This window comes from Hemitrygon akajei, chromosome 18 (genome assembly GCF_048418815.1).
Source record: "Hemitrygon akajei chromosome 18, sHemAka1.3, whole genome shotgun sequence".
Taxonomy (NCBI): Eukaryota; Metazoa; Chordata; class Chondrichthyes; order Myliobatiformes; family Dasyatidae; genus Hemitrygon; species Hemitrygon akajei.
Genome location: NC_133141.1, coordinates 48,657,841 through 48,683,188, shown reverse-complemented (window position 1 = coordinate 48,683,188; position 25,348 = coordinate 48,657,841). Strand labels below are relative to the sequence as shown.

The window sequence follows — 25,348 nt, the reverse complement described above, 5'->3', positions numbered from 1 at the left end:
ACTACTGACTCAACCTGCAAATTAACCTTCAGGGTATTCTACTTTAGAACTCTCAAGTCCCTTTGCACCTCCAATTTCTGAATTTGCTCCTTGTTTAGAAAATAGTTTATGCCTCTATTCCATACACTTAGCTACACTATATTCCATTTCTTTGCCTATTCTCCTAATCTGTCCAATTCCTTCTGCAGACTCCCTTCTTCCTCAACACATGCTACCCCTCCACCTTTCTTTGTATCATCTGCAAACTTGGCCACTAAGCCATCAATTTCATCATCCAGATCTTTAACACACAACGTAAAAAGTAGCAGACCCAACACTGACCCCTACGGAACACCACCAGTCACTGACAGCCAACCACGAAAGGTACCCTTTATTCCCACTCTTTACCTTTTGCCAGTCAGTCAGTCTTCTGTCCATGCTAGTATTGTTCCTGTAATACCATCAGCTCTTATCTTGGTTAGCAGCCTCATGTGCAATTGAAAATACAAGTAAACAACATCTACTAACTCTCTGTCTGTTCTGTCTGCTGTTTCCTCCAACTACCCCAAAACCTCATTCTTAATAGTGGACTAACATCTTGCCAATCACTGAAATCAGGCTAACTAACCTCTTTTCCCGACTGGACTGATGAGGAACTTCATTTTCAACATTTAGCTCACCCAAAGATGCTGATGCCCATTACTAGCTTTGTCTAAGAAGAGCCAAATCAGCAACTAAACCAGTACTTGCATTGATTTGCTAACTGCGGTAATCTGGTAGGCACCAGTTTGTCAAAAAGTCTAGAATGTAGGCTGAGGTAGACTCTCTATTAAAGAGAATTTGCAATAAATTTTTAATATTTCCAATCCCAGACTGTCACAGCTGAGGGCGTGAATTCTGGAACAGAGTGACAATTTTGTTTAATGTGAGCAATCAGACAGCTTTGAACAAAGCCAACTCCCATGCTGCCCACGGCACGAGAGGAATGTAGTTTTAAGCTAATATTCAGTATTCCTATTAGTGAGTGGGGCCACACAGTGGTTCCATTTATAAACTGCTGCCTCACAACTCCAGTGATTTTGATTCAATCCTGTCTCTGTGAGACTTGCATGCTCTTCCTGTGGATTTTCCCTGGCTTACTTGATGTCCCAAAGATGCATGGATTGGTAATTTAGTAAGCCACTGTAAATTTTCTCTTTGTGTTGTGGATAGGAGATGGTTGGGGAGAGTTGATGGGAATGTGGGGAGAAGTTGCAGGGAAAATTAATGGGAAATGGGATTATTCCGTGAACCAGTTCAGATGCAGTGTCTTGAAATGGTTTTCTTCCATGTTGGAAGGAAATTATAGACTTCATATCTTGTGAAATTTAGTCTGTAAATATCATTATGTTAAACTAATTGGTTTCTTTTGAAGGCTGTCAAGAATGTTTTGTAATTGCAGTTTAACTACTTTCATGATTGCTCTTAGGAAGCCAGATATTCCTGTGCCATACCTCTATTTTGATATGGGTGCTGCAGTTATCTGTGCCAGTTTCATGTCCTTTGGTGTGAAGAGGCGATGGTTTGCTTTGGGAGCTGCCCTTCAATTGGCTATCAGCACATATGCATCATACGTTGGAGAGCAAGTGCACTATGGGGACTGGCTTAAGGTAAGGAAGCCAGATTGCACCAGAAAATCAAAAATCTAATTCAAACGGAGATGCCATGAAGTAATTCCATTTTATATGATATTCATGCCATTTGTAATCTGTTGTTGACCTGAAATTTCCTGCTGTCATTTCAGCATAACTCTACTCAAAGGAGGAAAACTGGAAGGGAGCTACTTATGACTATTCAGATTAAGTAAAACTGAATCAGTCCTGAGATTGACATCATCCTCAGTTGACATGCTTGGATGGCAGTGTTTCTTGGTGCTAGAATTGCTGAAGTATAATAATAACAACAGGGTAATGAATAATGCTGCACAAGTTTGAGTCTGGTTGTGATTTATTAGCACCATTATAGACATCACTTTTGCAAAACAAATCAGTTTTAGTCAAACACAAGGAAACCTGCAGATGCTGGAAATTCAAATAACACACACAAAATGCTGGTGGAATGCAGCAGGCCAGGCAGCATCTATAGGGAGAAGCGCTGTTGATGTTTCGGGCAGAGACCCTTCGTCAGGACTAACCGAAAGGAAAGATAGTAAGAGATTTGAAAGTAGGAGGGGGAGGGAAAAATGCAAAATGATAAAAGAAGACTGGAGGGGGTGGGGTGAAGCTGAGAGCTGGAAAGGTGATTGGCAAAAGGGATACAGAGCTAGAGAAGGGAAAGGATCTTGGGATGGGAGGCTTAGGGAGAAAGAAAGGGGGAGGGGAACACCAGAGGGAGATGGAGAACAGGCAGAGTGATGGGCAGAAAGAGAGAGGAAAAAAAAGGAGGGGGGGAAAAGCTAAATTATGTTAGGGATGGGGTAAGAAGGGGAGGAGGGGCATTAACGGAAGTTAGAGAAGTCAATGTTCATGCCATCAGGTTGGAGGCTACCCAGCCGGTATATAAGATGTTGTTCCTCCAACCTGAGTGTGGCTTCATCTTGACAGTAGAGGAGGCCATGGATAGACATATCAGAATGGGGATGGGATGTGGAATTAAAATGTGTGGCCACTGGGAGATCCTGCTTTCTCTGGTGGACAGAGCGTAGGTGTTCAGCGAAACAAGTTAGTCAAGTTGTGGCCTACGTTCATGTTATTTAATTTGCAGGCACAGGCAGACAAGAATTAGCATGAATTTGAGGAATGACTTGCATTTATGTTATTTTTGTTTTCTCTGTGTTCTAAAATATATTTATTTCCTTCTCTTCATCTGTGAACATCACATCTCACATGAATCTGAGATTATAAAGGGCTGGTAGATAAGTGTGGCCCTAGGGAAATGGCACCCATCATCTAGGTCAGGGGTAGGCAACCTTAAGCACAAATGATTTCCTAGCATGTGTTATTCATTAATTTGATAATTTCACTTATCCCAACAGTGAACTAATTCTATAACTAATGGACTCGCTTTCAAAGACTCTACAATTTATACTCTCAATATTTATTATTTATTTGTTTTTTTGTACTTGCACTATTTGTCTTTTGCAGACAGTTGTTTGAATGTTTTTATGTGCAGTTTTTAATTGATTCTATTATGTTTCTTTGTATTTACTGTGAATGCATGCAAGAAGACGAATTGCAGGGTTCTATATGGTGACCTATATGCACTTTAATAGTAAATTTACTTTAAACTTTTAAGTACCAGTTTCTATGATCAACTGAAATTAGTCAGCATGGAAGGGTACATTTAGGTACATTCAATGAGGCTTTTATTCTTGCTTGCCACTGACGTTCACTGATTTTGTTTGACCATATACCGCTAAAGCAGTTAATACTAAATTGTGATTTGAAAATGCCCGAATAATCCCTCAAAACTGAAAGGTTTCTCGGTTTGTATCCTTATAGTCTATTCAAACAACATTTTTCTGTTGTTTTTTTTTAGCATCATTTATCTGCTTGTTTATGCTGCAGAAAATAAGTGTCTTTGTTCAGCACCATTAATCCTCCGAAAAATAAAACTTATGATGGATGAACAGAATTCAGTTGGACTCTTTTGTACTGTTTGTATCTGTGAGCCTTGCTGGATATTAAGGGTGCATCAAAATGCAGTTTGTATTTTCCGGGCAGTGATTGAATTCCTTTTTAAATATGGTGACCTTTTATTACTGGATGATGACCAGTGTTCAGATATAAAATACGATAGCATACATCATAAATGTGACTTGACTGATGCAGTTTTAAAAAAACCATATAGATTGAGTATGTAATTAAGTATTTTGAATTCCACAGGTAAGAATGTATTCCAGGACTATAGCTGTAATTGGAGGATTTCTGATTTTAGCAAGTGGAGCTGGTGAGGTATATCGGCAGAAACCTCGTACAAGGTCACTACAGTCCACTGGGCAAGTGTTTCTTGGCATCCACCTTATTTGTGTGGTGAGTAATTAATATTTTTTTCACTAAAGGTATATTTTTGATAATGTTTTTCTATGCATTATGTGAATTTTTTTCTCTCCCTTTTTTGTAAAATAAATATTCGGACCTGTCCTAACTTAATTCAAAGCAATATACACAAAATGCTGGAGGCGCTCAGCAGGCCAGGCAGTATCTATGGGGAAATGAGTAAACAGTCAGCATGTCGGTTCAATAGGGGACTTTTGAGTCCTGAAGAAAGGTCTTGGCTCAAAACGCCGATTGTTTACTCTTTTCCATAGATGACCCCTGGCCTGCTAAGTTCCTCTAGTATTTTGTGTGTGCTGCTTAGGATTTCCAACATAAGCAGATTTTCTCATGTTTGTGATACTAACTTAATTCACTTCAGTCTCTTAATTGCCTCCTCCCCAAAAGCCTTCCAGCAATGTAGAATTGCATTTCAGTTAAATTTTGGCTTGAGGTAGCAGAGATTGCAGAAATAAAATGTTCTTTGGAACATGCAGTAGTTATGATAGATGGCAGTTTAAGTACTGGTATTCTAATTCTATTGTATTTGATCTTTAGGCTTACTCCCTTCAGCACAGTAAGGAGGATCGCCTGGCCTATCTGAATCACATCATAGGAGGTGAAATTACACTGCAGTTGTTGTTTGTACTTTATGCTGTGCTGGCTTTGTCTTTCCTCTCTGGATACTGTGTTCGGACTGCAGCCCAAATGCTTTCTATTCTTATGCCTATTGTAGTTCTGTTTATTGATGGAAATGTGGGCTATTGGCACCATTCTCGTCGGGTTGAATTTTGGAATCAAATGAAACTGCTTGGGCAGAATGTGGGCATTTTTGGTGCTGCCATCATTTTGGCCACAGATTGCTAATGATTTTTAAAGGTGGAGCTTCTCATTGCATGGCACTAATGAAACCACTGCCTTGTACTGCTATTTATTTGACATTTAAAAAAATTGTACAGGTTCTTGAATATTTTTTCAGTATAGTTATTATTCTTACACAATTCTTAAGATAAACAGCTGTGTGAGCAATAGCTTAGATTCTAGTGAATGTGCATACTGAGGGCAACATTCTGTAATTTTGCTCCTAGCACAGTCTCACTTTTTAGGATAGGCTTTCACACTACATGTATGTATCTGGAAAATTGGCTCATTGTGTTCATTTATAATCCTCACTCTAAATTCCATGCACTGTCTTGAATAATAAGTAAGCTCTATAATTTATACAACATTGTCTTGTGATTTATATAACTTGATTCCCAGTAGTATGATACAACACATTTCTATTATTATGAATGAGTATATTTCTCCCTTAAAGCTGCAATTTTTCCAATTTATCTGAGCAAACAGATGAACTACACCTATGCAGCTAGTGTATTGGTTGATCTAACTGGTAGCCTGAAGAACTCCTTAATTCTTGAGGAAGTGGATCAGTTACAATCCACATGTGGGACATGTTTTTGAATAATGTTTTAATTGGACTCTGATGCACTGACAAAACTTTTATCCAGTTGTACTTGTTAGCACAATAGTCAGTTCATCCATCAGCAGTCTCTAGTTTTAACTATCAGTTTCTGAAGGATTACTCCTCTAGAATTTCCCATGAACCTCTGTAGCAGGAAGGGTAGGTAAACCAGAATACATGATGAATTAACACTGCGGTCCAAGTGAATACTGTTGATCACAGCAGTGTACGTGTTGGTATGAAGCCGTAGCATTTGAGTGAAATGGTGGTTTTAAACATGTTGGTTATGTTGATATTTTTTGCAAAGTAAGCGACTTATCTAACTTTTCAACAGATGTTTTTTGGGTTTTTTTTGTCTCAATTCTGCATCTGCAGTTTTTGGCGGGCTGTGGTTATTGATGGTGAATCTTTTAATAACTCGAGGTACAATGAGTGGTTGCATTTGGATGTATGTCAAGTTATAGTTTAAAAATTGTCTTTTTATAATCTAATGGTTGCTTTTCAGGTTGCATTAATGTAGTTGTCTGTTTTCAGAGTGAAACAGAGATAGAACTTTTAGGAATTTCTTGGAGTACGTTGACTAATTAATAGTTTCAGATTTACTGTGAGATTTCTTCTTTCCCAATCTTTTCATCTAATCCCTGATGACTGTACAAAATTTTACTAAAGCATTACAGTCTCACAAACAGTTGTGCTCATTTGGAAAACAGAATTTAAAAAGTGGAGTCAGGATTTCAAAAATGTATTGGTTTTTGTGAAGAAATGGAGGATCTCTTGTTTCCCATCATTTTATAAAAAGTTCAGCAAGTGCACCCATTCTGATTGATGAAGCCATAGATTGTGATGAAATTATGGATTATTTATCAAGGTCTCTTTAAAATAGTTAAGTTACATTATTCTAATTTTTTCATTGTGATTTCACTGAAGTGCAAAGGACTTCCATTTCTGTAAGCAAATATCCAGAAATGCATTACAATTTTAAGCAAATAGACATTTAATTAAAACAAAAAGAGACCAATGCCTACCATATATAAATATTTGGAATTTCCGAATTTTTATGTTGTATTTGTGAATACTTATGCAGGAATAAAAAGAACTTAAATGAGCATTTTAAGGAGAGCATAAAAAACACATGATTTCACCACAGAACATGCTATATGTTGAAGTAATTTGGCTTGTCAATTGAAGTGCTTGTGAACTGTGGCACCTGGATAATTTGAAAAAATGGGATCAATATTGTACAAGGTAAAACTGTAGCAGCCTTGTAACTCGTTCTGAAAATGTCTGTAAATCTAATTATATTTTGGTCGTATTGAAGCCTGTAGAGTTTCTGTGCTCTGTACTGAAATTGCCGAAGAATGTAAAACGAAAGTTAATCTATCCTTGACAATATTATCGTCGTTACTTTTCTCCATGAATAGTATGTTTAGATTAAGTGGGTGGTGGTAATTTTTGCATCAGTTGGATTCAATCCACTCACTTCTGTTCCTTGTAGGTTGATCGATATTGTATAAGTGTTTGTTTCAAATTGTGAGTGTATAGATTGGGAGTAAAATTTTCACTATAAATATAGTAAATGACAAAATGGCTTTCATTAAGCCTAAGGAGCTGTTCAAATGAAGTTAACTATAGAATGATTTGAATGCTCTTTTGTTTAAAGCACGAAGTGATTGGTAATTTTCCATGGATAATTTTTATGCACGTATTCTATTTTCAATCTGAATAGAAACTGAATAGGTTACCAGTCAACTCAAGTGTGCCCCAAGCTGTAATTAGTTTGTAGTCATTAAAAAGTTTGTCATTTTAACTGACTTATTAAAATTGAGTTACTTTATTCATAGCTTGCACTCACAAGGAAGGATATCTTGCTTCTTCTTGAGTGAGGAGTGGGTGATGCCTCTGTGTGACTTCTTTAAAATTGGGAATAATGTTACATACCAATTGCCTTAGGGTCTTGTCAGCATGATATCTTGGTCCAAAATGACTGATGAGCAGGCTCTGCTGTATAGACTTAGCACGTGATGATGCGCAAGTGCCTATATCCATTGGATGCACATACATGCATTTTGCCAGCACACATAGATACACACATCCTTATCCACGCCCACTTCCTTACCACACAGCATCACTGCTAAAGCATACTCCATTGCCTCTTTTTCTTTTCTCCCCTCCCAGACCAGCTTGCTTTCTGTAGTTAGTAGAATTTGATCCAAGCATAAAGTTTAAAATGCAATGGCAATAATAGCACTAACATAGTTGCAATTCAAACATTTACAGTTTCTTGGCTGATTGACATTGTACATGAATTATTTGGATTTAAGTACTTTTTTCTAAATTTGTTCAAGGTGGATGTTGCTAATTTAATCATTTCAAGGAAAATCTATTGAAATCCAATTTGGTATGAAATCTTTTTGTTTACTTATACCATACCAAAGTGCAAATTTTATTTTTCCTTGTGAAAGACAATGATTTTGTAGCTTCTTGAGCCAAATTTCATCATTACATCATCCCTCATTATTTATGTAGCATTCTGATGTGAGAAAGTACTTGGCATTTATTGCAGCTTTAACCAAAATACAATATTTGTTTGGAGAATATTCCCTAAGGATTTTTTTATATGAAATGTGCAGTAATTCTGGTACATAGATGTGAAATCTAATTTTTCAATTTCATTTACTTTTGTCAGTCATTTGAATGAGGGGAAATTGTAACAATTAGTTTAAAACTTCAAAAGCAAACTTGTTTTGTAATGAAGTGTTTGAGTCTTACCATGTTGGTCAAATTCCAAAGAAATTCTATCAAAATTCATCATTACCAGATGTGAAAATTCTTTGTATTTTATGCCAAAATATTATAATTCTGAAAACATAAGCTCATCTCATTAGAAATCATTGCTTAAATGGCTGCAATCGTAGTTGTATAATAATAAAACGGACCATCTATAGGATTCTCTTTGGATAAACAAACCTTTATTAATCTACTTACTAATTGAAACTTGAACTAGTAACCATGAATTATTTTCTGTGTGCACTTGCATAAATTGTTTACATAACCTTGTTGTGCAGTGATGCTAATGTCAAGCTGTTTTGTAATTAAATGGCAGGAATTATTTTTCCCTCTTTCTCTAACCCCAATTACTTATCAAGGTCTTTCTCCAAATGTATTGACTTTTGTGACCCTGTAAATACGGGAGATTTTTAGTAATGGGAAAATTTTAGTTCATGAAGATGCTTGCAAAATGTATTGCAATACGTGGAAAAAGAGTTCATGCACCCACTGCAAAGTCTGAATCTTAATTATATAAAATCAGTTTTCATTTCCCTTGGTAATTTATCCTTCAAAGGCAAAGGATTGAAAAGCTAAATATAATTTAGTTGTGCTGTGATATACAAGATGCCATGAACAGTGATTTTAGTCATTTGTAGGAGGATGGGATCATAAGTCTTAGTCATGAAAAAGGTATGTGTAGATTCTAATGTAAAGCAGCTGAATTTGAAGACCCTTACACTGAGACATGAGGTTAATAAAATTTGCAAATTATTCCCAATTTACTTAGTTCAAGCAAGTTACCCACACTGACCATTGAAGATTATTTGAATAGCACAGTGGTACAGCAGTTAGACCATTCTCTCATGACTCTCAAGGCCATGTATGATCTTGACATTACCACGCTCTCTCTGTGACTGTGGATTCTCCCCCACACCACCCCAAGTGCTCCACTTTCCTCCCACATTTTAAATACGTGCTGACAAATAGACTGTTGTTAAAAATATAATTGGCATAGGCCTGTGGCAGGAGAATTGAGGAGGGGTTGGCAGGAATTGGGATTGCTACAATTGATGGTGATCCAGGAGGGAAAATACTTAAGTCAACATGAGTGCTTGATGATTGGCACAGACACAACAGGTTGGAAGGCTGTTTCAATGCGGTATGGCTGCAGGAACAATTTTAAAAAACAATGCATTGAAATGTTTGCTCACATTTATTTTCCAAACAATTTTAAAAATGTGGTCAGTATGGGAAATGGGAAAATATTTTCAAAAATGATTCAGATTTTAAAATTAATGGAATTGATGGTATACTGTTTCTCAGCAGCCAATTAGCAATGAATGTGCTTTTCCAGTTTCTTATTTTCAGCCAATGCATAAATTTTATTAAAAGGTTCAAATCATCTTTTTCACTGGGTAGCTTCCATAGTTTATGTTTAAACCATTAATTATTTAAAGGTTAGAATTATATCAAATGTTTCTCTCTAGTTTAAAATACAAATTGAATGTAAAAGTAAACTTCAATATTAAATCTAATAAAGTTTCAAAGCATGTTTTGTGTCATTCTTTAATCCTTGGGGGGGGGGGGGGGGGAACGTTTTTCACAAAATTCTTATCAATTTTCCTTGACGTTTTCATGAATAAATTTACTTTAGCAACAAATAACTAAGAATAATCAATGTTGGGAAGCTCAATGACATCCATGTCAGAGCGGTCACCTGACTTCTCTTCACTGAAGCTGAGTGTATGCAATCTACAAAATGCCTAACAATGCCTCTCTAGCCCATGAATTCTGCCACCAAGAAGGGTAAAGGCAGCAGATGCAGACACCAGTGGCTGCAGCTTGCCTTCCAAACTGCACACCGAACATATTTGTTTAGTCTAAAAAATTCACCTGCTTTGTTGATTTTTCCTCTGCTATATGATCATGAATTATGTGTTTCCTTTGACAATCCATCTTAAATGCAGTCTCTACCTTCTAAAAGCACAAGGCCAGCAGGTATTTGAAAATATTATCACCATCAAGTTTCAATTTGCACAACGTTCCCAGTAAGAATGATGTGTTATTCCTTCATTGTTGCTTGATTAGGATCTTGGAACTCCATATTGGAGGGGAGAATCTTTTCCATTTGCATGAGTAGATCATTGAGGTTGCTCATTGCCAATTTCTCAAGGAAAATTATGGATAAGCAATAAATATCCTGAAGAAGGGTCTTGGCCCGAAACATCAACTGTTTATTCATTTCCATAGATGCTGCCTGCTGAGTTCCTTCACCATTTTATGTATGTTGCTTTGGATTTCTGGCATCTGCAAATAGTCTCATGTTTATGAAATGCCAGCATTGCTAGTAATAGTCTGCATTTCCTTATGAATAAAAAACCTATGCTTTTATATTTGGAAATTCTAAAGAACAGTTTAAGTAGTTGCAGATGAGAGGTCAGAGTGGGAGTGAGTTGGAGAACTAAAATCATAGGTAGCTGGAAAGGACAGAATGAGGCTTTCTGCAAAGGCAATTGCAGGTTTGGTGCTAGCTTTGCAGCTCACTGCCGTTCCATCTGCAAAGGCAACCCTGAGCTTCTAGTCACCTATCACTCTGAATCTCTATTTCTCTCTCAGACTTCACTACTCTGGCCTCCTACAACGAATGACTCCTAATGTAAATTAGAGAGCAGCACCTCATCTTCCTTTTAGACATCTTGAAGCCTTGGAACTCCAATATTAAATTCAGCAATGTCAAACGTCACCATTTCTGAATGTGTATGAATTAGCTGGTTTTAATGTCATTTACCTTCATGCTCTAATTTCCAATATTTTTATTTCAGATTTCCAGCAACTGCTGCACTCTGCCTCTTACAGTTCCAGCAGTTTCCTGTCTCTAACATTTTTTGGACTATCTTTATTCATAACTAGATAGTTCTGCAAGCGGTGTGACACCTGGGTAGTCTTGGTCTCCACATTATCAGCAACATTTCCTTTGTTCTCATCAATTGTTTCTACAATTAACTTTATCATTTCTGCAGTTTTGAAGAAACATTGACTATGTTTCTCCCTCCAGCTGAGCACTTTCAGATTTCCTACATATCTAGTTAGTTTGATTTTCAAATAAATGATTTCTATTCTATGGCTGTTGAGGGAGGAATAAGTAATTTTACATGTCAAAGTTAAGAATTAACTGTTACTGGAGCTGCATATAGGCTAGACCAGTGAAGAGTAGCTGATTTCTTTCCATAAACCATATGCATTCCTGCAACAGTCTTGAGTTACTGAGACAGCTTTTTTAAAATTCCAGATTTTACTTAGCTTCTTGAATTTTCATGTTCCAGCTGTCAGGGTGGATTCCAAACATACCTCTGGATCAATGGTCCAGAAACATTGGATGCTGTTCCAATAACTTAACCTTCCTATGTTTTTCCATATTAAATAATAAATCAATGAAGCAAAGCTATTAAAAGTATAGATTGGAGTAAATTTTGTTAGAGCAAGATGAGCACAGTCTTAAAAGTACAAAAACCAAGGCTTGCATCACGTTTTACAAAAAAAAAAGGAAAAATTCAGGTCAAGGGAGGATTTGTGGAAAGACAAAAAGTTAATGAGAAAGAATGAATTAATGTTTCAGGGAATCCCACTTTAAAGATGAGCATAAATGGCAATCTCAAATTTCAAAGAAATTGGTAATCTACCTAATTGATAATCTGAGATGATAATAATAATAATAATAATAATAATAATACATCCTTATTTAAAAGGCCATCTGTCACTCCAGAGATCATTCTTCATATATTGAACTCCAGCATCACCTCTTTTGCTTGATGGTCTGGTAGGCTGAATGGCCTATTTCCATTCTGTTTGACCATGGTGCTGTGACCCTTCATCAGAACTTGGAAAGTGAGAAAACAAGTTATTTTTGTGTTGTTGAGTGGGTGAGGGAATATCTCTGATAGGGGGAGACAGGCTGTTAAAGTGATTCCATTTGGCTCATTTATTAATGAGGGCAATTAGAAAGAAAACAGACCAAGGAACACATTAAAGTTGTTTAATTACGAGCAGAGCTATTTCTCAGACGTGTAACAATAAGAAGAATGTCAGAAATGCCCAGCAGCTCAGGCAGTGAGTAGAGAAAAATTGAATTGTTATTAAGATCCATTTGTCATATTATTCCATATTTTATGGGAAGTTCCTGTACACAAATTAGATATGATTCTGACACTAAATTACAGAAGTACTCTGCTGGCTGCATCTGTGTTGTGAAAAAGTCCCATTTCTTTTGGTGTTGAACTATACATTTCTAGCAATTTGGTCATTTTTTTTCCCCAAGGGAATCTTCCTTGGTTAAACATTTTTATGTGGTGATTGATATTTGGAGCTGTCCTTTTCCACAGAGTATAACAGAATTACAGATTCACTAAGGCAACAGTGCTGTCCACTCAGTCACAACTGTGGCATCAAAATAGTGAAAATAACTCCCAATCACTATTGGATACTTTGTGACCTTTCACCTTCCCACTATTTTTCCACTTGTGTATACTGACACACACTGTTAGCATTGCCACTTCTAGGGTGGAAATGATTTTTGAGCCAGTAAGTGGGTGTAAGCATGAAGTATTATTAAGACTCCTTGTCTCTACTTTTGTAGTTTTTAGTAAGACGCACTTTCAATTTACAGATTAGGATACAACCTGTGGGTCCTGGAAAAGAAATAATGGCAATTCCTTTTAGAGGCTTTTGTGCTCCATTTTATGTGCTAGCCTCTACTTCAGCTAAGACTCAGCATTCCCTTAAAATAACTAAAGACCAAGGTCTTTAAAAAAAAAATCACTATGAAGCAGCTAAGATGAGATCTGTTCAATATTGTGTGAATCCAGGGGATAAATCTTCACTGAAAGAATGGAAAGTTAGAGAAATCATTTTCCACATGTATTAATACTGGAAGAATTCACACTTTTTTTAAAAAAGGGCTGGATCTTTTTCTAATTGTGAAGGGCAAGGACATGGGATTAAGATGTAACAATTTCAGAAAGCTGGTACAGATAGAAGTATCTTCTCTTTTTCAATGCAATAACATTCTGGGACTTCTAACCATTTAGTTAAAAAATTCTTGATGTTTAATCTAAAGCCTGCTTACTTCATTGTATTTTCCCACACATTTTTGAAACATTCTTCCAGATTATCATGATTGGATATAGTATATATTTCATTAGTTTAATTATGGGTGGTGTTAGAGGGTATATTCAATGAAATGAAAGAATTATAGCAAGTGTATTTTGGACAAGAGAAAACAGATGTTTCTGACTTACGGAGAAACCGGCTTATGGACAGTTCTCAGGAACCCTTACGTAACCCGGGTTCTGCCTGTGTCTTTTGTTCTGCAATTAAAGACTGAAGAGTAAGGAAGGACATTAATTGGCAGTTTTGTAGGCCTAATCATATTGGCAACCTTCATAAAATCATACTAAAGCGGGTGCTGTGCAATATTGGAGAGAGACTTAAAAAATCAATAAATATTTTTTCACATTTCATAGTGTCCATTACATCATGTCAGCCATGGGCTCTGGTCGATACTTAACTGTACCCAATTTTCTGTTTAAAAAAATCAGCACTGTTCCACATATGTTTATCCTTAATATGTGTTGCATAACAGTGGTATTAAATAAAATCTATCCAATCTGTCCATTGCTATAATGCTGTGTTGAATATCTTAATTCACTAGATTAACATATGGAACTCTAAACCAGTACTTTGAACATAACAATTTTAAATATTTGTATGTGTTTCTGCCTTGAAGTGAGTTTAAAAAAAAGGCTTATTATTTATTTCTGCCACATTCTTGTTGCAATAATTTCATTTCTTTTGTACATTGAATGCAGAGAATTTAGACAGGGTTTTGGTTCTTAAATGTTAGGCAGTGTTCCTTATAAACTACACACCTGTGGCTGCTGGAAAAGAAGAGACTCTGGCTTGGCTATCATACTTTCAACTTAGCAGCCACAACAACCAAACAATATCTATAACAATTAATCTATTTACAGGAAATTGCATACTTTCAAAACAATGTTTTAGTAGCTTATGTATGGCAAAAACAACATTTAAGTGAAGTGGTCCATAATTTGAGGCAATGCAAGTGAATGAATTAGAGCTGTCATAATGGGTTTGGACACTGAACTGAAGAAAAAAGAGATACCAAACAGTAAATTTCAGCCATGTAAACTGAAATTTCAGTGGAGCAATAACCAAAGAAGCCTGTGGTAGAAAGTGACCCTTGTCATCAGAATATCAAAAACATGTTTCTAACTTCACCACTTCATGTAAATTGCTTAAATACAAGAAAATTGCTCTGTGGTAAAAGGTACAGAATTGCATACATTAAGGACTTATACCTTGACAACTTTCATTTTATACCATCGTGTACAATCTGCTTGTCATACATTCGAATGGCTATGTGAATTAACTGTTTATGTGGAAGCATAACCAATGTTTAGCACAATTTCTATGAGGCTAAAATCTGAAAACATTGGCAGAATAAAGCCTAGGATGTAGCGGTTCTTGTTTTTCCAAAAACAGGTTTTTTCTTCCATTCAAGACATTGAAAGATGATTTTTTTTAATTTTTAAGAAAACTGTCAGATTTAGTTACAATAAAGAATAATGCAAAACCAAGCCTATAAAAAGGTATATTGTTAGAATAAAATACATGGTAAAAAACAGGAAACATCCAGGTGTATCAATATCATCTTTATTCATGTATGAGACCCTACCAGCAAATGATTGCTACTCAGTCACAAGGATTATTTCAATCAAAGACTATTATTCATGTACACTTTACAAGCAGGACAGTGTTCATAGCTAGACTTCAGGTATATCTCTCCCTTCTTTGCCTCAATAGAAAAGGGGGCAATTGGGCAATTGTAGGTTTGTTTCCATCTGACTATGATGGAAACAGTACAGCACTAATTAAATGAGCTATGTGACTCAAGTGGATTACACATAAATGCATCCAAGCAGTGATTCACATACAGGCACTATGTTAATCTGGGCAATTTCCAATTTATTTTGTAAAGAAAATGTTTTTTTCCCTCCAATTCCATGATATTTATAATTTTATTGTGATGTATTGAAGAAAATTTTAATTTAGACTGGGAAGCACTTAAACAGAGGAGCATACAAATAAACATTTGTCCAGTTAAAATAAATGCAAAATTGATTAAAATATCTCATATAAGTAATTCATATTTGAAATAATTGAAATATTTGTGAATTTAATTTTCCTGAGATGAATCTGACATTTGGCATGTAACTCTAATGTCTTTCAATATTTAAGTAATGTTATCTGTTACCTCTACAAATGTTTTTCGAAGTCAGTCCATTCTATGACTTATGGCCTTTTTATGTTTATTTTACTGTCTCATGATACTGGACAAAAATAGATTGCGTCATATGTTATCAGAGATGTAGTGCTCAGTAACTTTACTGCTCACAAATCACAAATGGTTACAACAATCACAAATGGCATTGAATGACCCTAACCATTATGCTAACAAAATTACTTGAGGTTTCAATTTCTTTGCTAAACACACAAAGTATTGGCGACTAGTATTCTGCATTCAATTTCATTAAATTCAACATAAATGTGTGTGCAAGGCAAAGAACAACCCCCACCCAAGAATTATGTACATGTTAAGCATTGCTATCCATAGTCAATTTTCGCCTTGGTGTATCTGAAAAGAATTAGGGCAGATGCATCCAATTTAAAAGAACTGACATTTGGAGAAACAGACTATTGGTTTTGTTGCATTTTTAAATCTATACAGCCACAGGTTATCTATTAACGGTGACCCACTGGAATCCACCACAATTTATAAAACTAGATAATAGCAAATTTATCTCTCAGCATTTTACAATTCCCAAATGTACTTTATAAGTGGATATTAGATTCATAGAGTTATAAAACAGAGAAACAGGCCCGTTGACCCAAATTGTCCATGTCAACCAAGATGCCATTTGCAGCACCTGGCCACATCCTCTTAAACCCTTCCTATCGATGGACTTGTCAAAATGTCTTTTAAATGGTGTAACTGTAACCATCTCTACCACTACCACTGTTTCTGGCAGCTTGTTTCATACAACCCTTGTTGGTAAGTTATAGCCCAAAGAACATTGTAGCAGCAAATACTTTCCAGTTATAAAAAAATTATAAGGATTCAACATTTCATGTTACAAAAGTAGTATCATTTGATTTTTTTAAAAAGAATAGTTATATAGGAAGAAATTACATGGTTTATGCTGAATCCTATTTTTACTCTATTAATGGACAGAATCTACATAAAAATAAATGCACCATTAATAAGGAGAATAGCTATAGCAGAACTAGATTTTACACTAGATGCAAATTCTCATAAATGTACCCATCTATGATCAGTGTACTGATACATAAATTAAGTCACTGCTATAACCACTCTAAGCACTCACTATGTTATTCTAGTATCTAACATTAGATTACTAAAAGATAGACCTTCCCTTCTCCCATAATAGATTTCCACTGAGGTGGTGTTTGTGATGAAAGCCCTCAAGAATTCAAAATTCAAAGTATTATCACAAGGAGGTATCAGAAAGGAAGTATTTGGCAATTTCATTCATGCAATTAAAACTATGTTTCAATATTTTACAATCAAAATTTAAGACTTTGAGAAGGATTGCAGATGCATAAAGACTAATTTTAAAAAACCATGAATGCTGGATCTAAAGTTGTCTTGATTCCAGCACTTTTGTATTCTTCCAAAAATTTTACATTATATAACCACTGTTTTGATCTGGTAATAGATTAACTGTACAAAAGCAGGCATGCAAGTCAATAGTTTCAAAAGAATTTGCTTTTTGTTGAGTATACAAAATGTATAAAGCGGGCTGATCATGTTTCTAGGAAGTGATGATGAAAGATTTCCATCACCATGAAAATGGAATAAAAATGTTGCCACAATGAACTGAAAATCTGGCACAAACTGTTTAAGTACACAATGCATCTTAGAATTATTCTAGGACATTTATTTCAGTCAACTGATGTTCCAATCCTTAATGCTGGACCACTTCCATTACGAATATATAAATATTTAGCTTCTATTTATAGAGCAAGAATATAGACAAGAAGCTGTTCCTTTGGAGAAAGGACATTTCAATTGATCATCCTGTGATCCTTCCCAGGCGGTACCTTTTTGATGAATGGCCCTTGTTCCCCATTCCTGAAGCAGGCAGGACCTTCCAGTCTACTTCTATGCTCTCTGACATTAGAAGGAGCAGCAAAACTACATAGTGTTGTTTTTTGAACAAAGCCAACTGTGCCTTTGAAAAGTACCAATGAAATTTGATCATCTGGGATCAGCCATTCTACACTCCCAACATAACCTTCCACCCACTAATGTCAGAATATAAAATAGGGTATGAGAATGTCCAAACTAACTGTACTTGGTGTTCAATCAACCTGACTCCCCCCACTTCATAAAGAGATACTCAGTTGTTTCCCTGAACAATCTGATTGAGAGTCATTTTGTCAGGTAGCCCATGCACTCCTTTCCCATTATAATAAATCTTTCAGTTAAAGGAAGTTTACTTACTACTTTGCACTATCCTACCACAAAAGATCACAATCCTGTGTAGTTAGCTTTTAGACCATCACATTAATGGGAGGTTTCATCTGCTTTGGTTTTATTCACTTATGCTTTGCCAATTTAAGTGGAAATTTTCCGTCTTATACCATTAGTAGTATTTGAAGTTAGACTTTTACAAAAGGTGGAGCGATTTAAACCATAATCTTTGCCAAAACTGAAGCATGTCTAACCTTAAAGTAAAATTGATTCTTTGGACATAGATGGAAAAAGAATCCATTAAGTGAAGAGAGTTAGTTTTCCGTCATAGACGAGGTTTGCTCATTTACAGGCTCCTTTGATTTGATAAAAGAATCAGGTAAATTTTCTGCATAGTCCACCAGGCAATAAGAGTCACGCATATTTGATAGGCCATACCAAAACACTATCCATTGTCCAGTTGCAAAGCTTCCATCACATTGCTTGAAATACCTGCACAAGTGAAAGGCATCTAAAATTGGTTGTGCACTGAGTGACAATGGTAGCAATAAATTACAGTAACTCTTTAGGAAAAATATACATAGAGTAAAAAAATAGCATAAAGGGGTAATGGAATTAAGAAAAAATCAACACACACACACACCACTATCGTGTAAGCCCAATGAGGATGTTTTCAATAAAGACAGGCATTTAGTTTAATTGGAAAAAAAGATACATTTTAACTGAACCAACTAATCATGTTCTAATCAAGAGGGAAAGAATTCTATGGATTTATAGCTTCAACTTTTTGCACTGAGGGATGCAGACAATCAAAGATGAAGCAGAGTATCTCCTGAGCCTATTCAACCATGGTGCCACTAGGGGCCTCTGCGAGTAGCCACATATTGGACTCTATGCTATATTGAATGAGAGTGTGTGTGCACAGGTGGAGAAGTACAGCGGATCCTACTCTTAGTAATTAAGCCCAAGATCTGTCTTAAAGTGGTTGTACAGATGGCAGACAAGGTTAACCACAATGTAAAAAAAAATTGACATATACACTGAAAGAGCAGTTGAACAAGGAACAAGCTGGCTTCAGGGAGTAAGGGTGTTTATTTTAGCTTAAATATGTGAAAATTGGGAGAACACAAAACCTCTTTGTCCCGACTGCCTTAACAAAAGCTGGTTTCAGATTAAGAACCCAATAGATCCTGAAGCTGTCCAGACCTTTCTATTAAACTGGAAACATGAACATTTAGTTTTGCATACTGTGGTGTAATCATTTGACAAATACACCAAAATCTCAGAGCAGGTGGTTATCATTTACATCTGTAAATTAGTTTCTATGGCATTTGGGATCTTGGGTTCTCTCTTGGCCCTCAACTCCCTCTTATCTTTGCTAATGTAGCTGTATGTTATGCAAGTACACTTAACAATTGGAGAATTAACAACAGCAGAATAAAATTAAGACATTAACAGAAGTATAAGACCATAAAACATAGGAGCAGAATTAGGCCATTCAGTCCATCAAGCCTCTTCAACCACGTCAGCATGTCTGATCCATATCCCTCTCAACCCCATCTAAGACCATAAGAAGGTCTTATGTGGGGTTGAGGGGGAAATGGATCAGACATAAAGTAAGGAGAGTGCTGACAATAAACATCTGTGGTAATAAGAAGAAAGATGGGAAAGATATAAGGAGAATGGTAATTGTTGAATTGACCAGAGATACATAGACATATGTCGATTTATGGATACAATAACAGGCTCTGCAGTTTTCATTATTTGCTGTCCCAAATTTGTATAGAATTTTACATGTGGTATATACACGCATGTATTTTACGTCAAGCTACCGTTTTAATATTTAAACTTAATTTGAAACCAAATTTCTAAGAGAAGTGTCCATCTGCTTTTAGCAGTGAGTTGTTGTATTTCTCATGGGTGTGATTAACCATTCTCACTTGAGCTAAAAAACAGATGCCAGAGAGCTTAGAACTGTAGAGGGTGAGACTAGCTGGGGTCTGGTGAGGTGGCTAGCTGGAGGGGTGTTGAGGTCAATCCCAAAGTACAATGAGCGGGGTTTAGAGAAAGTAACACAGCAAGGGGTGGGTTACTGATGGTAGCTGGAAGCAAACCAGACACCTACCTGGTCAATAGCACAGGAATGCATAGAATGGCAGCAACTGTTCTGAGAATCTATGTTGCTGGGTTTGATTTTCCACGCAGAAGGCTCTACTCCAGATGTGTTTTTAATGTAAAACATACGTTAAACCAGTTAAACACATAGTGTAAGCTGGATCATGGAAATCGAATTTAGTTGCACTGGCTTTGAAGATTCATGTTAAACTCTGCCTACTCTCACACTTGCAGCGTACTTGCAACTGCCTTTCTGAATATAGTGGATGATATTGTAAAGCAACATGTGCATATGATCACATAAAATTCCATTCAAACTTAACACTCAGGCTGCCAAATAAAGAGTGCTGTTGAACCCTATTTTATGTTATAACATATGGTTGAAGAAGTTTTAAGTTGACGTCTACACCATAAATCTATATTGCTTACTTTGTATTGAAGAGTGCATTGATGTTTGAGCAATGAGAAATTCTGTTCTGCTTGGAGCTGTGTTACTTAAACTGATGAATCTCTAAACAATGGGCAGCTATCTGTAGGTTCCCTAAATAAAGTCTGTGTTACCTAAAACCATTCTGGTATGTAAACCTTGTGGCTGATGATTTTTAAAATAATATACAGTCAATATATAAATTATGAATTTACCAAGGATTGATCCTGTTTGTTGTCCTCGATCTCCAAAAAAGTGCCTCAAAGTCCTGCTGAATACATTCCCATAACATCAGGCTGGTCCCTTGGCCGCGTTTACTTGTACTGACAACAAATTTATCAAGATATGGCATCCCATTCAAGACAGGTTCTGTGGTGATAATTGCAGCAGCACTGTACCTGTGGGAACATAGAGAATAGATGCATGAGCAATTCAAACCCATTCTTATGCTATAATTTATTGCAGCAAATCATGCCATATGCTAGAAGAATGCAGTCAAGATTTTGTCTACAAATCAATCTACTAATTGCGTAACATGCCTAATTACATTTAAACATTTTAAACAACAATTTGCCATTAATTCTGCCTTTTTGAAGAATATTGGGGCTGTTTTAAAGTCTGTCACTTTGTATTCCATGGAACAGTTAATTATATTTTTCTTTCTCTTTAGAATTTTCTCTACCACATAACAAAGATGATCTATGAGGATATCTGCAAAGCTGTGTACGAGCAGATATTATGCCTGTCTGTTATGGGAATAATCAAATATACTGAATCCTTCCAAGTCAGTCTCTGCACTGAGTCAATTAGTCTCAGATGGGAAGACCAAGGGGTTATCGCAGATTGGCCTCAGTATGTCTGAGCTATTTGAAGGAGTGGGGAGTGGAGGTGGGGCTGGAAGCAATTATTGATGGTCTTCTAGAAATTGTATTAGTGTAAATATCATGTGAGTAGGGGACTGCACTCCGTGGCAGTGTAGTGTAAAACTGGAAAATGTATTTGACTTAATGACATGGCATGTTAAATAAATTGAGGGAAATCTGCCAACTGCATTGCATAAAATGACCTTGGCTTAACAAATTCGCTGATCCAGGCAGGTAAGGTATGCTAAACTGGCAGTGTGTGATAGGTTGCCAAGTGTTCTGAGTATGGATCCAGCACTGGAAAATTCCATTGTGTATGAGATCCAAGATATCTCAGGTCGATTGGAAGGAGGTAAAAGGGCTACAGAGGCCCAGCTATGGGGCTGAATGACTTTGGGGGAAGGGGTTGGGTAGGGACGTCTGAGCTTGAAATGGGCTTTGGGGGTTATTTATCACCCTCAATGTATGTAGCCCTCAGGACAGCTGCAATGGGGAAGAGGTGGTCCCCAATGCTTTGCAGACTGTGGATTTGCTAAGTCACTGTGGAGGCGGATGCAAAGGTCCTTGTCTGGGTTCATGCCCAGCAGCAGCTGTGTATCAGAGGACCCTCTGATCTCCATGCTGTTCCCAGGAGCACATACCAAGACAGATAATAAGTGCTGCTGGAAGGTAACCAATTTGACAAAGGACACCCTTTGGTCTGCCTGACAGTTGTTGGTCTGTCAGGGAATGCTGCTGACTGCCCAGGCTGCACAAGTATGTGTTAAGGGATGCACTGAAGTCTCTGTGGGGAAGCACCACAGTATAAGCTCCTTCTGCCACTGCACAAAGAGGGACAGAGTTCATTGTGGAAGTATTACCTCAGGGGACCATGTAAGCAGTAATGGTACTATGTTTGTTTGTTTTGTTTTCTTCAAAAGTTTACATTATTGAATGTAACATCACCTTTTTGCTCTGTTTCTTCCTTTGCATCTATATTATGAATAAAGTCTATTTTTGGAATTTAAAAAAAATTGCTGACACAGGTCTCATATTCATTGTGAAAGTCACCTTCTGTGAAGGTAGTCTGCGCTATCTGCAGGTCAGCTAATTTTAGCAGAGATGCTGTCCAAACGTGTGGCACACTGATGCATGTTACTGGGTATTTGTTAAAAGGCTCGGTCCTTGAGGTGCCATTTGCATGGATGACCCAGAAGTAACTTTTTGACCTTCATGTAATAAGCAATTAAGTACTCATTTCCTTGGTTCATGTAACCAGAGCTGTATCACACAGTGCACATCTTGTGCTAGATGTTGGAGTTGCTGGGCTCAGATTTCTTCTGCCCATGATAGGTTTCAACCTGGATTTCCTCAATACTCCAGATTTACTATCAATCTCCTATGAGTTTTTTCACTTTCCAATTATTTTAAAGTTAATTAAAGTCAGTTGCATTAATTTCACTAATGGAATTAGAGAAATAAGAAAGGAATCAATTCACAAAACCCCGTTGGTGGCAAAACTCTTACCCTTCAGACAAATAAACAGAATGTAGCTTGGGCTTTATTACTGAAATGTAGTCTTCATAAAGATCTTTCCCAAATGATTTATTGATTAGTGATATTAGACGGCTTGTGTCTATTTCATCAAGGTCTGTGTATCTGCGGATGGGTTCTGCATTTTTGAATAGAGTTCCAGCTCCTGAAACAAATTCAAAAAGAATGTTCAGGGTCAACATCTCTGATGTGATGGAAAGTAGTTAACTACCATTTAAAAATTTTTTCTCAACATTTGTGTTACATGATTGGCAACTCTTGCCCAGACAGCAACCACTCTTTCTGGTCACTCACTATTCTGAAAACAAGTCCAGTCTTGTCCCTGTACAAGATGAACCATGCATGTTCCCAGAGATTGGTAGACAGCAAACATAAACACTAGACAATTCTTTTTCTCCAATTTCTAACTACCAGCCAACCCAGTAAAATCTATTTTGGCATAGAATACAGATTGAACCTGGGGTTTTCATAATCTGTTTACCAGATACATTTGCTGAGCCAATTAAAATTGATAAACATTTAACATTTTTTTCTGAGATGAGTTTCAGCATCTTTCAATGAATGACAATGATTTTTTTAGTCCATTTGATGAAGGTGGTGCTGACAGAGTTTAAGCCCTGTCCTTGATTACTCTTGAGGAAGTGTCAGTGAGCCACCTTTTTGAGCAGCTGCAGTTTTTGTGGTGAAGGTAATCCCACTATTCAGATAGGTAAGATGTTCCTGGATTTGGATTCAGCTACTTGAAGGGGCAGCAACATAATTCCAAATCAGAAGGGCGTGAATTGTAGGAGGGGAACATGCCGCTAAGGTGTTCCCACGTGCCTGCTGTCTCATTTCTTCAGATGATACAGACTGCGTGTATTTAGGAAGGGATAACGTTGAAAACACCTCAGTAAATGGAGCCGTGTATTTGCATGTGTACACATTGGCCACAGGGTACTGGTGAAATGACGAATGACCTGCCAACCAAATGTGTTTTAGCAACAATCTGCAAGAGGAACTCATTGGGTCAAACAGCATGTGTGAGGAAAGGAACCGTCGACGTTTCAGGTCAAAACCTGCAGCAGGATTCCAACCATGTGTCATTCTGCCTCCAAACATGTGTCTTGTCTAACTGATAACTTTGATGGCACAAGCATTATGCACTGCTGTGGAATTAAAACAGCTGAGAAGGAATGGAGAATACACCATTAACATTAGTGCAGCAGGGCAGTTTTATTTATTTAGTGACACAGTGTGGAGTTAGCCCTTCTAGCCACGCCCAACAACCACCCAAAAACCCGATTAACCCTAACCTAATCACAGGACAATTTACAATGACCAATTAACCTACCCGGTATGTCTTTGGATTGTGGGAGGACGAAGAGACCCCTTACAGAACAGCACCAGAACTGAACTACGAACTCTGGAATGCCCTGAGCTGCAATGTTAACCGCTACACTATCGTGAAGATTTTATACAATCTTAATGTGACTTTGGTGGATGCTGAATTGCACTACTCACAGGGAACTTTGGTAATCGGCAAAGACATCCTAATATTTGGGGAAGATTGACATGACTCAGTTGAAGTCCATTATATATATTCTTTCGAATCAAAGTGCAGGCATGTGGCCTCATTCATTGTTGTAACCAAAAGAGGTTGTGAGGCCCCGCATAGACTGTACAGAAAGGATTATCAGCTGGTGACCCTTTCTATACACTCTGTTACTGTAGTGAGCAAATTTAACAGATACATCGATCAATATATAATGAAATTTTATGCTCTATTTTTCAGACCACTGGCCTTCAAAACTCTTTTCCCATGCTAGAAAATAGCAAAGCCACGATAGCTTTGCAATAAATTATCGTGGTATTAGAATCTTTAATCCACTCCTCTCGGTACATGGGACGGTTTAGTCTGACTTGCCTCAGTGAACAGCAGGATGGCCACTCGTTCCCATGTCCTGGACAGAAGCTTTTAACTCTTGAGTAACTCAACTATATTTATGCTTTTCATAATTCAGTAATTTATTTTATTTGGGACTGAGGGCTTGCGAGTTAGGTAAGGACTATTTTTTCTGGCTGAGGGTGGATAAACCTAAATGCAAATTCTGTTACCATTAGAAATTGAGATAGATAGAAGTTAAACTCATTTCCACTAAATTGTACACTCAGTGGCCACTTTATTAGGTATACCTGTTCACCTGCTCCTTAATGCAAATTTCTAATCAGCCAATGAAGTGGCAGCAACTCAATGCATAAATGCATGCAGACGTGGTCAAGAGGTTCAGTTGTTGTTCAGAACAAACATCATAAAGGGGATGAAATGTGATCTAAGTGACTTTGACCATGGAATGATTGTTGGTGCCAGACAGGGTGGTTTGACTATCTCAGAAACTGCTGATCTCCTGGGATTTTCATGTACAACAGTAAATTTCATGTAAATTTTCATTTACAGAGAATGGTGTAATCAACAAAACATCCAGTGAGCAGCAGTTCTGTGGGTGAAAATGCCTTGTTAATATGAGAGAGGTCAGAGGAGAATGGCCAGACTGGTTCAAGCTGACAGGAAGGTGACAGTAGCCCAAATAACTTCATGTTACAACAGTGGTGTGCAGAAGAACATTTCTGAATGCA

At 36.9% G+C, this 25,348-nt stretch overlaps 2 protein-coding genes across 5 annotated transcripts in view; one reads left to right on the top strand and one right to left on the bottom strand.

Moving 5' to 3' along the window:
* tmem101 (transmembrane protein 101) overlaps window positions 1-25,348 on the top strand; it is a 70,656-nt gene that overhangs the window by 4,497 nt on the left and 40,811 nt on the right. Inside the window, exons 2-5 of one of the 3 annotated variants that reach the window (XM_073071627.1) lie at window positions 1,448-1,628; window positions 3,843-3,989; window positions 4,551-4,611; window positions 21,007-22,168. In XM_073071627.1, coding sequence (XP_072927728.1) covers window positions 1,448-1,628; window positions 3,843-3,989; window positions 4,551-4,611; window positions 21,007-21,041 — 424 coding nt within the window. In that variant the 3' untranslated portion in view covers window positions 21,042-22,168. Of the gene's footprint in view, window positions 1-1,447; window positions 1,629-3,842; window positions 3,990-4,550; window positions 7,266-21,006; window positions 22,169-25,348 lie in introns of those variants that run through there. The other 2 variants (XM_073071628.1, XM_073071626.1) reach the window with 2 other exon arrangements.
* Window positions 14,939-25,348, bottom strand: part of nags (N-acetylglutamate synthase) — a 33,227-nt gene continuing 22,817 nt past the window's right edge. For both annotated transcript variants that reach the window (XM_073071624.1, XM_073071625.1), the window contains 3 exons: window positions 22,706-22,877; window positions 20,552-20,734; window positions 14,939-18,286 (listed from right to left, as the gene is read on the bottom strand). In XM_073071624.1, the coding sequence (XP_072927725.1) occupies window positions 18,109-18,286; window positions 20,552-20,734; window positions 22,706-22,877 (533 nt within the window). In that variant the 3' untranslated portion in view covers window positions 14,939-18,108. The remainder of the gene's footprint in view (window positions 18,287-20,551; window positions 20,735-22,705; window positions 22,878-25,348) is intronic.